This window comes from Pezoporus wallicus, unplaced genomic scaffold (assembly GCF_028554395.1).
Source record: "Pezoporus wallicus isolate ANWC-B61680 ecotype Strahan unplaced genomic scaffold, APGP_CSIRO_Pwel_v1 contig_3486, whole genome shotgun sequence".
Taxonomy (NCBI): Eukaryota; Metazoa; Chordata; class Aves; order Psittaciformes; family Psittacidae; genus Pezoporus; species Pezoporus wallicus.
The window spans coordinates 1,631,622-1,645,944 of record NW_026642292.1 but is presented as its reverse complement, the minus strand read 5'-3'; the positions used below and the strand labels follow the sequence as shown (position 1 = coordinate 1,645,944).

Sequence of the window (14,323 nt, the reverse complement as noted above, 5' to 3'; positions counted from 1 at the left end):
TTTCTGGCTCAAAGCTGCAATGCTAAATGCAAATAGATCAAACTGGGTTTGTCTATACCCTCCTACAGTTTGCCTTTAAGAATTGATGTATTGAAAACACATAAACAAACCAGAAACCAAGCTTCATTGACTTTCAAGTACAGAGCTCCTTTCTTTTCTGAGGTATGTAAAAACAAATGGCTGGCTGTATTGCACAGACATTTTTGAAAATTAGAACTGACTTAAGTGCTAGTTAGAGCTAATCCCCAAAGAATACCCATAAAAAGATTAAATGTGATTGTAATTTTAACTGACTGCAATGCATGTCAGCAGGCAGTTACTCACAATTCAGATGAAAGATATAATGGTAAAGGTGACCTACAATGACTTATTTAAAATGGCCTTAGCAAGTTGAATACTTAGAATCATAGAACAGTTAGGTTTGGAAAGGACCTTAAGATCATCTAGTTCCAGCCTCCCTGCCATGGGCAGGGACACCTCACACTAAACCATCTCACCCAAGGCTCTGTCCAACCTGGCCTTGAACACCAACAGGGATGGAGCATTCACAACTTCCCTGGGCAACCCGTTCCAGTGCCTCACCACCCTTGCAGTAAAGAACTTCTTCCTTATATCCAATCTAAACTTCCCCTGTTTAAGTTTTAATCCATTACCCCTTGTCCTATCACTACAGTCCCTAATGAAGAGTCCATCCCCAGCATCTCTATAGCCCCCCCTTCAGATACTGGAAGGCTGCTATGAGGTCTCCACGCAGCCTTCTCTTCTTCAGGCTGAACAGCTCCAACTTAAATAGCAAGAATAGGATACACCCAACATGTGTTCAGGGATCCTCTACTTTTCCTGCTAGTATCTGTGAAACTGTGCATTGTTAACTTCTATCTCCAGCACTAGACTGATACACCATATGCTCTTCTTTTACCCAAGGCAGGATTCTACACCTGAGGTTCTCTGTTGACTCATGCACCAGGCAAATTCCACAGGAGCTAGAACGTTCTGTACATCATATGCATAGAGGGAATTTAAGAGAAAACAAAAAACGTATTTTGTATCCTTAAATTCCACTTTTTTGTATTCTTTAAATACCATTACTCCAATTACAACATTGTTATAATTTCAGCACATCAAGAACTCAATTTACCTTTACAAAGATAGGTAATACAAAATACAAATTTGTAGAAATTTACACAAAATACAAATAGGTACAAATACAAAAGAAATCAATTTACCTTTACAAAGATAGGCAATATATAAAAACTTGTCAAGTCACACGACATGCAATTTCAATTGTCTTTTTTTCTATACTACATTGTTTCATACAGATTTTAACAAAATTATTTTTTTCCAAGCAAAATCTACACTTATAATAATGAAAACCAAAATACCTTTGTAACAAAGCATTGCAAATGTCAACCTAACCAAGCTTTTAATTTAGACTCCAGATGTTTTTGTATGGGGTGGACCACATTTTAATTAAGAAAGCTCCATGGATGCTTCCTTTCCTGTTTGCAATGTCATGGACCATCTCTCATTCTTGAGCACATAAGATCCCTGCGGTAACTATGTGAATTGTTTACATGGAAAAATATTAGGAAAACATTTCATGAATTTTTAGTTGTTTGATGCATACTAGCAGCTAGAAATGTGGAGAAGACAGTGCAGTCTTTTGGCAAGCCAGCTCTCTGTGAATCATCTGCTACTGCTCCGAGTACTACTAGAGGTCCACAGGATTTCTTTTCGAGAATCTATTCTTTACCTTTTGCTAAGATTTTGATCAAAAACATCCAGACATAATTACTGGAAATTAAAAGGAATACAAGACAAGAGGCAGCATGCCTAAAGTAAAGCAATGTTAGTGGGCACACATTCCTAAAAGGTATAAAGATTTCTCTGTCATTCATTCATGAATGTTATCTTCAACTTTATGGAGGTTTGCAAGCTAAAAATGTTTACATGCAATTTATGTTTATGTTTTGCATGCTAACAATATTTCATCATGCCTTCCAGAAAGCCTTACAAAAATTCAATTAACACAAGAAGAAATACTGCTCAGTTTCACAGCTGAGAAACACTGAAATACAGAGAGAAGTGATTTAAGCTAGGATTCATAGCAAAATCAGTGTCAGAGTAGGAAAATAAATTAGGAATTTGGATTACAGATTTCCCCATTTTAATCAAAAGATGCACATCTTTAGATGAGATGAAATGAGAGAAATGAGAGAAAAAAAATCTATAGTAACATTGATAGGTGTAACTGATGTCTGTGTCCCTAATGTTATAAATGCCCCTTAAAGGCAATTTAGCAATAAATTCTTAGGCCAGTATTTTAAATATTTTTTAACAAAAACACAGTAAGATATTCTTGAGCATAGTTATCTGCAAAGTTAGTGTTCAAAGTCTCACTGCAAGTATATATTTTGTAACAAGATGTTATTTCTTACATGTAATAATTCATTTTTACAACACAGTGAACATTTCTAATAGAAAGTAATTTAAAAATTATGCTATATATCAGGTTTTGAGGGAAGGGGAATTAGAGGTGACATTGGAAATATACATATGCTTAGTTTGTGGATTTTGTGCAAGTACACAGCTTTAAATGAAATCCATAAATTAGAAACGTTGTGCAGAATCTTATAACTTTTTCCAGCATTTTTTTGGTTCTCACTCTAAATCCCATAATTAGCCAGAAAGTGAGAAATAAGTATGAATGGGAGATAAAGGCAATTATTTAAAGAAAAAGAAAAAAAGAAAAATCATACTCTTCAAAGCAAAACAAGTTCTTTTACAGAAAAAAAAAATGTTGGTGGAGGATAAGCAGAGGTGGGCGTATTAGCAAAAAAAAAAAAAATAATAAGTAAAGCACCAAAGAGTAGGTGGCACAGGATGCATAAGTAGTAAGGTATTCAACAAGAACAACAGATGTGTAGGGGGAGAAGAAGGGAAGAGGAAGGTGAGCATCAGGAGAAGCTAACAGCAAACACCATCAGGCAGCAGAAGTTACTTGGTGCGAGTGAGCAGAGGAAGGACTTGAGGAACCCTGGGAAAGTTCTCCATCCCCAGAAAAGGGAAGTGACACACTGGTTTGCTCATGAAAGGAAAGGAAAGGGCGAGGCAGGCAGGACAGAAGTTCTCAGATTGCTGCTCCTCTCCCGGTCTTTTTTATAAGATCAAAGAATGGCTCTGTCCTGGGACAACCAGAAAGCCTTTGATGTAATGGTAGTTTTGGCAAGACACTACAGAAGCAAACACCAAGGGGAGAAGAAAGCATTAACTCTCAGAATCAAGATTTCCTAAACATTCATACATACAAAGCTTGACAACCATGAAATAATCTCAAGAGCTGAAAGCAAGATTTACTTATTGAAGGAAGGCACACTAAGAAAACACAGAGAGAGAGAGAGCACTAAAACAGATGGTGTCACTCAGATAATCTCTCTGGGAAATGCATTGGGCATTGTTACTCTTTCAATTCTTTTTTTAAATAGGGTGATAAATGAGAAAACTGATGCAAATTTGAACCTGCTACTACAGTAGAAGAATCTAATAGCTTTTATATTGCTGAGTGCATGCAGACAGAAATTTTTTTTACTGGTATTCAAAACCTTACTTCCATGAACATAAAATCTGAGTTACAATAAAATACATGAATGGTCATACTGAAAAGGAAATTCACATTACATAACAATTTTGCAGAATACTTACAGCATTACTGGAGTTAACCTAGATTTTATGACATTGTAACAAAAAGTTGAATCATATCCAGAAAGTCTGATCCAAGTATTCTGAGCAAGTGCTAACCTCACTTCTGAGTTCTTTATTGAAAGCAGCAAACTGTCTTATTGATCAAAGGATATGAAATGCATATGTTCACTGGAATAGCTTCAGGACATGGTTGATTTCAAATTAAGTTTCCCAGTCTTGATGTCAGACTAGAACTACTAAGGCAGAGCAATCTGACTTGCAGCTTATGCTCACAAAGAACATGATGTAGTTTACAGAAACCCACTAAGGCTGTAAAGCATGGCATAACAGCAGCTTGTACCTAACAAAATACACCCTGACCTCTTTATAAGTAGGTTCAATGGAAAGTGCATCTAAGAATAAAATACAGACTTTTTTTCCAAGAAAATCGTACATGTTTGTCTATAAACAATACACAGGCAAATCCTGTATGTAAGAACTATGCTACACTCAAGAGAAAACAAATCACCTTGTTTAAAGATAAACTGTATTCATTCTGGCAAAACATCAGACTACATAATTGATTACCAAAGTAATCATGAAAGTTAGTTGTTAATAGCTATGTAATAATTAAATTCACTTTAATAAGCAGTATTAAACTAAACTAAAAACAAAAAGAGCCAAACAAAACACAATCTCTAAATTCCCAAAATCTGTTTTTCCTGTACTTGTTACTCCCATGGCACTTCTCATGAGCTGAAGGATTATTCCAGAATATACTGGGATTCTTTAGCTCTTTAGCTCCTTTTATATAGATCAGTGAGTCTGTCTAAATACCCCTGCTCTTCCTTCTTACCTTCTGCTCCTGTCCTGTGCACCCTGCTGGAGCAAGAAGCTGGGTACCTATCTACTGAATCATACTTTAGAACTGATCTGATTAAAGAAAAACAGACAAAGAAAATCCAAAAGCTTCCTGTGATAGGTACTATTTGTTCGCAGGTTCCTTAAGAGAGTGACCGGATCAGGTGTCATGTGCTGAAGGAGGATGGCAATAAAGCAATTTCCTTGGGAGTCAAGTGAATTGGCTAAGGAAAAAGCAGATCCAAAAAAATATTGGGTACAGAGGACAGGATGAGGCATGGGTAGGAGAAGGAGTTTACAGTTCAAACAGCTTGCAGAGAGGAGAAGGAGCTCACAGAGCTCAGAGATGATGCAAGGGACTCCCCTAGTTTCCCACAATTTATAAAAATCAGAGTTAGATTAAGCTAGGACTGGAAGGTCTGTTCATCCAAAGCTCAGAAAAGAATCTACTAGGTTCCTAACACGTTTCCTTCCACACACACACCCCCCTCTTTTTTTTCTTGCCTAAATTGCCAAGTTCACCCCATGACTACTACAATTTTACTGGCACATGCAGGAGGCAGAAATGAGTAAATTGTAGAGGAACAGAGGAGGGCAGGCTGTCAAACATACCTCTCAGAATACATACACATACATAATTTTCAGGTCATTGTGTAAAGCAGCTTGTTTAGATTAAAATCTTAATCTAAAGATCTAAAAATTGCATTTACTGCTAGAGATACATGTCTTTTCTGTTGCTTAAAAAGGTATATGCGGGGAGAAGCAATTTAAAAAGTGTGCAAGAGGCTTCATACTTGTGGTAAATCTCACACAGTTCTGCACTAAACTCCATCTATTCCTGTGCAGACCAGTTTCTTCCCAGGATTAGGCAGAATAAGAATGTGGTGCAAGAAAATGCAGATGAAATTCCTAACCCAGCCACCCCATGGTCTCACAGTTTGAAAACAGTTCTAGAGGGTTGATGCTTTCCTATGCATTATATATAACTTATATATGTGTGTGTTCTGGTTTTTTCCTCTCTTGCCCCTTTTCATAACTCGTATTCCATGAATCTCATGAACCGCCACCTTTCCGACAAAATTTTCCTAAGGAAATACTTTTTTTACAAAGCTTAAATATTTTTTTCACTAAGGATTCTGTCTGAATTTAATTCAAGAACTTGAATAGAGACCTTGAATTTGACTAGAGACCTTATGTCTCTGTTCCATTTCCATTCTCTATCACCTGAATTAAATCACAAAATATGTGAGTGGTTGTACTTTTCGGATGTCATGCTCTGAGGACTCAAAATGGCAGATAAGAAAATTATACAAATATCTGTGTACAATAATTATTACGTACTCATTGTTATAAATGCTGCACAGATATAGAGCTATGTAGACATACACACTAAAAGTATAAGGATTTTTGAAGTTCCCTTACATGGAAAGCCTTTTTCATTCTTTTGCTCAAGGGTTTTTCTATCTTAGCTCATCCTGACACATTCAGACTGCTTAAGTATTACTCTGTGCACATTTTTAAGATCAGTGAATGGGAAGAACAAGACAGAGATAATGCTGTCATCATCAGAACTGAAACAGATATAAAAGTCAAAACCACTTATATTTTAAAAAGTATTCACTCTCAGATATCTAACATCTGACTTTTGAGTATACTTAGCAAAATACATAGACAGAACTGTCACTGAATTTAGCTATTACTAAACCTTCACATTTCTGAAAATCAGGCCTCAAGTCACAAAGTCAGATACCCAGAACATGAGGACACAAAGTAATATACAGTCTTTGAAAAATTTTGTTTCAGTGATTTGCTTCACATCATAGAGGAACTTCATGGTAAAAGTAAAATGAGTGCCACGGGAGCATTCAACAGCCTTAGTGATGACCATATTTTCTTGCCTGCAATCTCAGGACTTCACATTACACATCTTCCAATATCAGCAATAATGAAAGCAGTGACTGATTTCAAGCTCTCGGATTTAGCATCACAAATTTGCATTCAGGTGTTATGTCCCAACTTGCATTGAGAAAGAAAATTATGTTTTACTGATGATAATAGTCCTATCTGAACAATAACTTACAAATCTTCCTACTTAAAGTGTGAGAAATAAAAAGTATAAAGAGTAGGAAAGCTCCAGGAAAAAATACAAACATTGTCACAAAATAAGGATTGAATTTTCTTGATGTTGGGCTATTTGCAAGCAATTAACCTCTGCCTGTGTTAAAAGAGCTCTGGAAGCAGAAAAGACAAGGCATTTGCAGGCAGTTTAACTCACAGTTCATGACAAATGGATGGCAGTGGATACATGCCTGACCGGTTGTCATGTAAGCAAACCATGAATAAACGATGCTACTGAACAGAATTAATGTCCTGGCAACCCTTTACACTCACACGGGATACTGAGATACACTCACTGCCAGGATACTGAATCTGAGCATCAGCTCTCTAGTCCCACAAGGCAGGAATTCGAGAATTCTCATTTACAAAGGGCCTTTTATGCGAGAATGCCAGCTTTTTTTAACATATTCAATATGTATAAAATATATTTTTGAAATGGGAAGCTGTTTTTAGATACAATCAGGAAGGACAAAATAATTTGCACAAGCAAATATAAAAGTTTGTATTTGCAGCCTTGATATTGTCTCAGTACTGGTTTCTTGGGATTAAATTTGGAAGAAACTACAGGCCTGATACATACTATTGTGGGATGTCCTACACGAGGAAAGCAGCATGGTTCAGAAATGCTAGGACAAGACGAGACTCACCCCTGCTATTTCACCTGGGTACTCTTAAAAGCTTGGAACAGCTGCATTCATGGCATGTACATTCATGAAAGCTTTGGTGCTTCCAACTTATTATCTTATTAAATTATATTAATTTATATTAATTACTCAACAAAATGGTATTCCTTCATGCTTTTAGTTACAGTGTTGATGTGAGCAAATGAACTGATTCTGTTTGCCCCTCCCACCATAAATATGTAAAAAGCACATGTACATGAAATCATTAGACCTACCAAAGGGACCCCAAACATTCGAAGTGTTAGCAACAGAAAAATAACGTCCTTTGTACAGCTCAAACAAGGATGAGGATTGAACTGTACAGAAAAACATCACACTGTAATTCATATAACTAGTGCTCAACTATTGTAGTAAAAACCTGCACAGAAAGGTGAAGTGTTAAAATATTACACCTTCTCTTAAAAGTAAAACGACAGTTAAAAGCCCAGAACTGCAACTTTCTTTTTTTCTTCCCAAAATACATAAACCCAATGTTTTTCATCAGTTAGAAGAATTATGAATGTGATTGTGATTGGTTTGGAAATGAATTTAAGAAACTTACCACTTCTAAGGCCATAATACGTTCCTAAAAATAAAGTTAGATGCCATTAGAAAGTAAAGAATATAAATGCAACACAAGTTGAACAATGATGAAAAGGATTCATTTTGGTTTTTTGCTGGTCATATGCATGGTATTTTGTAAAAATATCACTGAATAGGAACTACTGTACTTACTTGGACCTCTGACCCATTTATCACACTATCTCTCTTTAGAAATTTGTTCTAAAGAAAAGAAACTCCCCAGAAACAAGGTAAGAAAGAATTTTAAAAAATTACTCAATGATTTATTTTATTCAAATAGTACCATTTGATTTTCAATATTGTTGATATTACTCTTATGTATCCCAATGTTTGATTTCTTTTTTCGACTATCTATGACTGTAAATCTGGCATATTTTGGAGTTCATGTCACATTAGCATCTGGTTTAGTTTTCTTTTAGGCATTTCCTTCAAAAACTAACAAGCAAATTCCATATCATTATTCTGTTATCCAGAAATAGTTCTGAAGAATGTTTTTTTAATAATAAGATGACGTTAGTCAAAGTCTAAAGTTAGATGAAAATAAAATTAAAATAAAGCAAGCTTGTATCTGTTTTAATCCAGCACAAAATATAGAGAACCCAGAATTCATAAATTCACTGTATATATTTTAATATTCCCTTTCCATTTAAAAGAATCTTTAAGAAAGATATAAAACCAGTAAATTCAAGATCATGTACTCTGGCACTAATGACCTAACTAGGAATGGTATTTTAAGTAACTCAATAAAATGTACATTCAAGTGCTTAATTGAGTCCTGGTCAGGTACATTTGGAGTACCTGACCATTAAGATATTACAGGAATTCTTACCTTGCTCAAATACTACGTTTTTGAAAGTACAGGAGAAGATTTTGTGTGGGTTTTTTTTCCCTTTTCCTTCCTGGGTGGATTAGGCTAAGAATCCTTATATGTTTTCCTGCCCTATCACTCCCTAACAGGTAAAAATGATTGTAATAATCTGGATTTATTCCTGCAGCATCCAAAGACAGTTAGATAAGTCTGAACTGACTTCAGGACACTCAAGAAATTGACACATACAACAAAAATTTGTTCCAATGGAAGAATTTGGGAGCCAGAAACAGTTCTTGCCATTCACAAGACTGGAAAGGACATAAAGCAATTTGATCAGCAGCTTGACAGACCATCGGAAATACAGGCAAGCACATGTACGCACACAAGACACTATTACAATGCAACTTTCTGCAGTATAAAATTACTCCTTATTAAATCAGAAGTAAATCATTAGAACAATTTGTCAACTATAGAGCTTCACATGAAAGCAGATGCAGAATTGCTTCACATGAAAAGAGATCTTTTTACATTGATGTAACTAGATATGCACCTGTGTAAACTGCTTGCGTAGACAAGCTCTCAGCCTTGTTGAACTTAAGCTGCCAGAAAGCTAGGCCAAGATTTTTGTTTGAACAAGGAACAGCTGGATTGGTGTGTTGTGTAACTTGTCTCTTCTTACTGGATCAAACTGTTTCTACACTTTTTGATACATCTAGCCCTCAAAATGCCTTCTCCTTATGATGCGAGAAGAGAAAGCTTATCTTTTCAAACAAACTCTTATGGTCAAAACTCAGGTCAATACGTAATTTCATTTTCTTTAACACCCTTACCTTCATTAATTCCTTCATAAATGTCCTGCTTCCAGAATACTTACAGAAAGTTGCTTCATTGATACTCTTCATGCTGTAGCTAAATATTTTTATACTCATGTTGGGTACTGTCTGCTGTAATTTGTTGCTAAAAATTTCTTTTCCCTTCTCTATTCTGAAGAATACATGCACTACCCTCCCTAATAGCTTTCAGAGCCTCACAATTTAGACATTCCAGCTTGGTTTTGCTTTCCTAGCCATTTTCATTTCAAAGGAGTATGTTTTCTTTGACTGCAATGCTTAAATACTATTCCAAAGCTGAGTTTAGGGTAAATCTTAATTTTTAAGTGCAAATTTAAAGTGCCTAGCACAAGCAGCTTTAGTGCTAGATGACATACAATGAGGAATTACTATACTGTATCAAGTCCTAGCACATTTTGACTGGTCTCTTCTTCCTCAGGAAGGTGACATTTAATGTTTCAGAGATTTAAAATACTTACTTAAAATCTTTTACTTTCAGTTTATTCTGAGATACAGGAGAAAACAACACAGCTCAGAAAATCTAAGCCAAGCAGTAGAATTGGCATTTTTGCAGTTCTGAATGCAGATTTGCACTGCCCCATGTCACATAGTTTCAGTGAAGCCAGCAGTACAACATAACTTGAGTACAGAGTGGGACTTGAAAGCAGCACTCTTTTCACTGATGGACTAGACCTATTGACTCATAAGGAGAATGCTGACTACTTCAATCTTCTCTAATGTGCAACTTAATTGGTGGGCAGAAATTCATTAGTAGGGATTATTACTAGCTATCAGGTCTGTATTTGGCTGCATATATTTCCAAAGAATTCCAAAGAATTTAAGATACAAGGCAGGTCAGAAAAACATAATGTTGTAATACAGTTTAGTAATTCGAAGGGTGACAAAAACTGTAGCTACTTAATTAAATAGAAAGTATACCTGGATAGCTCCCATTTCTTCCTCTCTTCTGAGGGTCTTCTCTAGTAGCTCTGTAAAATGAAAAACTGAACTTGTAAATTCAACTTCCTGTCTCATGGCCTGACAGAAAAAGCACTGCATGAAACGGTGAGTTTTTTGTTTCACAGCTTTCACAACATTCCTTTTCATCTGATTAAACTAATTGATTAAATGTGCCAGTGACATGACTGTTTCCAAGCATGGGCTGTTGAGGTTAACTAAAAACAGCCACAGGAAAACAGTTTAACTGGGGGGAAGCATTCAAATTCACAGAAAAACTTGCCTATACATAAATCAATCTTTCAGTGTGTTTGTAGAATTGGCTGGGAAAAAAAGAAAAAAAAACAAAAATATTCTCTCTGAAAACTGATTAAAGCAGAAGCGGATCATCAAAAGTATTCAATTATATATGAAAAATTACTCCAGGTTATATTTTTAGCAACCAAATAACATCCCCTGGGAAATGAGTACAGAGAATTTTGACTAATATTACAGTAATGACCTTCTCTCAATAAAATGGAATACTTTTGAAAACAGAAACAGCCAGTTCACTACAATAAAGATATTCGAAAAGTTTGTTGTAATCTTTACAACATAAAATCCTAATACCTTGTATTCATTTGTGTGACAATTATATAGGTTGGCACATACATGCATATAAGTAACATTACATGTTAGAAGTTTGAGTTCTGTGGGATATGTCATAAGTTGCTTTTCTATTTTATTTTGCTCACATATATTTATGATTAAAAGTATGTTTTGATCAAGTGCATCATATTTACAATTCTGGGAAACCTTAAAGTTATAACCTCATAGAGAGTAAAAAAAAAACCAAAAACTAAAAACTATGCTGCAGGCTTATTACTATTTTAACTACCAGAAGTTCACCACCTTAACTAAGCCAGAGACTGACTTTGAATCAAGATATGCTCCAGTTTGCTAGCAATTAGGAGAGTTATGGCATTATGAAATAGCTTTGACAACCTCATAGGACTGAATTCTGACTGTGAATTACCTCAGCATCCAAGTACAGAACAGCTAACTGAAAGTATCTGTGTATACTTAAGAAATAAATATTCAGTTATTACAGATTAGCTTCAGTAATTTACAATAGGAAATGATTATTCTACCAACATTAATTTGCTTTCTTTGCTTTACTTCTCAAATCTTTTTCTTTATTCCTTCTCTCATTATAAAGCCTCCTTGTGAGCACCCTAACCCACTACCTCTTTTCTCATAGCTCATTCTCCATTTGTGTCTGCATGCAGATTATCTGAGACTTATTTTCAGGCACCAGTCCTTTAAATGTGATGTACATAACACATACAAAATTTTAGTTATTTCTTTCACAAGCAGAGATATTGATTGACTTGCTGTTCTTTCGTCCTAGCGTCTATGCATTTTTTTAAAATCTTTTCTTAAAATTAATAAAATGACCATTTCTTCACTTTATTTTTGGCACATCTACGTTTTTCTGAATTATTGGTATGCTTTCCAGTGCAATAACTCAACTACTATATAAATTCTTATAGCTAAATGTGCTGCAATCAACATTAGTTAGTACAAGAATATGGGTTTGGAAAGTGGCTGCCCTGTATCTTTAGGTATATTTCCGTATTCTGAGTTGATAAAAATTTGTATTGTAATACCAGCTGTAAAAAAAAAAAATAAAAAAAATGAGGGAGAAAGAATAAATCTATGAGAAAGGGATGACAAATGAAAGATTCTTCCACATGTTCCATCTGATCAAAAGAAGAATCTTATACTTCACTTTATTTTCATTCTAATGCAATATCTGAGACTCTGGTACAGATATGACTGTTCTAAGGAATGTTCCTATAATGTTCTTTTCAAAGCCCTTTTGTAAATTTAAGCTAAACAGAGATAATTTCTGGTAATAGCCTCTAGATTTGAAAGTTCTGCATCTGAAATTAGGGATATCTAGAAACCATTTACTTTATTGAACCACTGCCTAAATTGGCTGTCCTGCAGGACATACATAATACTCTGTCCCCATGAGTACCTACCACTTCAGGTAGGTACTGAAGTGCTATTTAACTGACAATATATATGTCACCCTTAATGACTATATGTTCAAGAACCAAGTTCTGCATTTAAACTGATGAGTCCATTTAGTACTCCATCCAAAATAATAGCATGTTTGCTCCAAAGCTAAATACAAAAAAAAAAAAAAATTCAAGCAGTACATATTAAAGAGCTATATAAAAAGTCTCATAAAAATACAGCATATTGTATAATTCTGTTAAACACTGCTATGTATAATGACAGAATGTCTTTGCTTATTTGATCTGAAAAGTTCATAGAATCATGGAATGGTTTGGGTTGGAAGGGATCTTTAAGATCATCTAGTTCCAGCTCCCCTGCTATGGGCAGGGACACCTTCCACTAGACCAGGTTGCTCAAGGCCCCATTCAACATGGTCATGAACACTGCCAGGGATGAGGCAGCCATGGCTTCTCTGGGCAACCTGTGCCAGTGTCTCACCACCCTCCGGGTGAACAATTTTTTCCTAATATCTAATCCAAACCTCCCCTCTTTCAGCTTAAAGCTATTTCCCCTTGTTCTGTCACATACCCTTGTAAAAAAGTCCCTCTCCAGATTTCTTAATCTGTAAAACATCTCCCATATTTAAGTTCCTGTGTAAACATATTTTACATATTTAGTGCCAGAAAATAATATTTCAGTAAATTTAAGATAGAGAATTCACTGTGTCTGTGATACAGCAAAGCTGGTCATTAGCCCTGATGGAGGCTCCTTTTGTTAATCCTATGAACAGCTTCCGAGTTTTTGTAATTCTTTCTTTTCCTAACCTAAGTTGTACACTCGCATGAGTTTCTACATTTGTTAACAATCCTGCTATGGTCACCTTTCAAGGCCTAATACAACCATAGGGTTCTTTTTTGATTTTGGTGGTTTTTTTTTTCCAAAAGTGATGTATCATTATTCTCATGGGCCGCAGAACACATTAATGTATAGATTGTCTAGAAAAAACAACATTAATGAAAAAGCATTACAAAATCACCTTCAGGCATTGATGCTTCTTCCCAAAAGATGAATAATACATGGAGAAAGACAACAAGAGAAATGACTTTTAGAAATAGAGATATTCATCAAAATATTTGCTTTTTTTATCTCGCAATCCTATTGCGAACTGTAAACTAAAACGATTAAAAAAGAATCAAGTGTTTCAGTTGTTTAATACAACTCAAAACCAACAGCAAGTTCAGGATATTGTCTGCAGAGTTAGGGATTTACTTCTGTGTAGTCTTACAAAAATAATTTATTTAGTGGTTAAACTCCAGATCATCTAAGGTTTCTCTCTCATTTAACTACTCATCAATAAGCACCAAGTGTCCTTGCAGTGGCTTAAATTTATGTGACAAAACTTCCAGGAAATACACAGATTATGGTTTAAAACATTCCATAAAAGTTATTATCTTTTGCAGTTTGCGTGACACCGAAACAACACAGTATGCTGCAAAATAGTGTAAATATTACCCTGGAGATGAAGATGGTTGCATTCAACAGCTCAAGGTCCAAATGGAGATGACAAGTGGTGTCCCTCAGGGGTCACTGTTGGGATCACTGTTGTTTAGCATCTTTGTCAGTGACATGGACAGTGAGACTGAGTGCACCCTCAGCAGACTTGCCAACACCAAGTTGTCTGGTGCAGTTGACACACTGAAGGAAAGGGATGCCATCCAGAGGGACCTGGACAGGCTTGAGAGGTGGGCCTATGCAAACCTCATGAAGTTCAACAACGTCAAGTGCAAGGTCCTACACCTGGATTGGGGCAATCC

At 35.6% G+C, this 14,323-nt stretch overlaps 1 protein-coding gene across 13 annotated transcripts in view; it reads right to left on the bottom strand.

Moving 5' to 3' along the window:
* CEP128 (centrosomal protein 128) overlaps positions 1-14,323 on the bottom strand; it is a 140,147-nt gene that overhangs the window by 48,299 nt on the left and 77,525 nt on the right. For all 13 annotated transcript variants that reach the window (XM_057428443.1, XM_057428444.1, XM_057428445.1 and 10 more), the window contains 2 exons: positions 10,485-10,534; positions 7,885-7,908 (listed from right to left, as the gene is read on the bottom strand). In XM_057428443.1, coding sequence (XP_057284426.1) covers positions 7,885-7,908; positions 10,485-10,534 — 74 coding nt within the window. The remainder of the gene's footprint in view (positions 1-7,884; positions 7,909-10,484; positions 10,535-14,323) is intronic.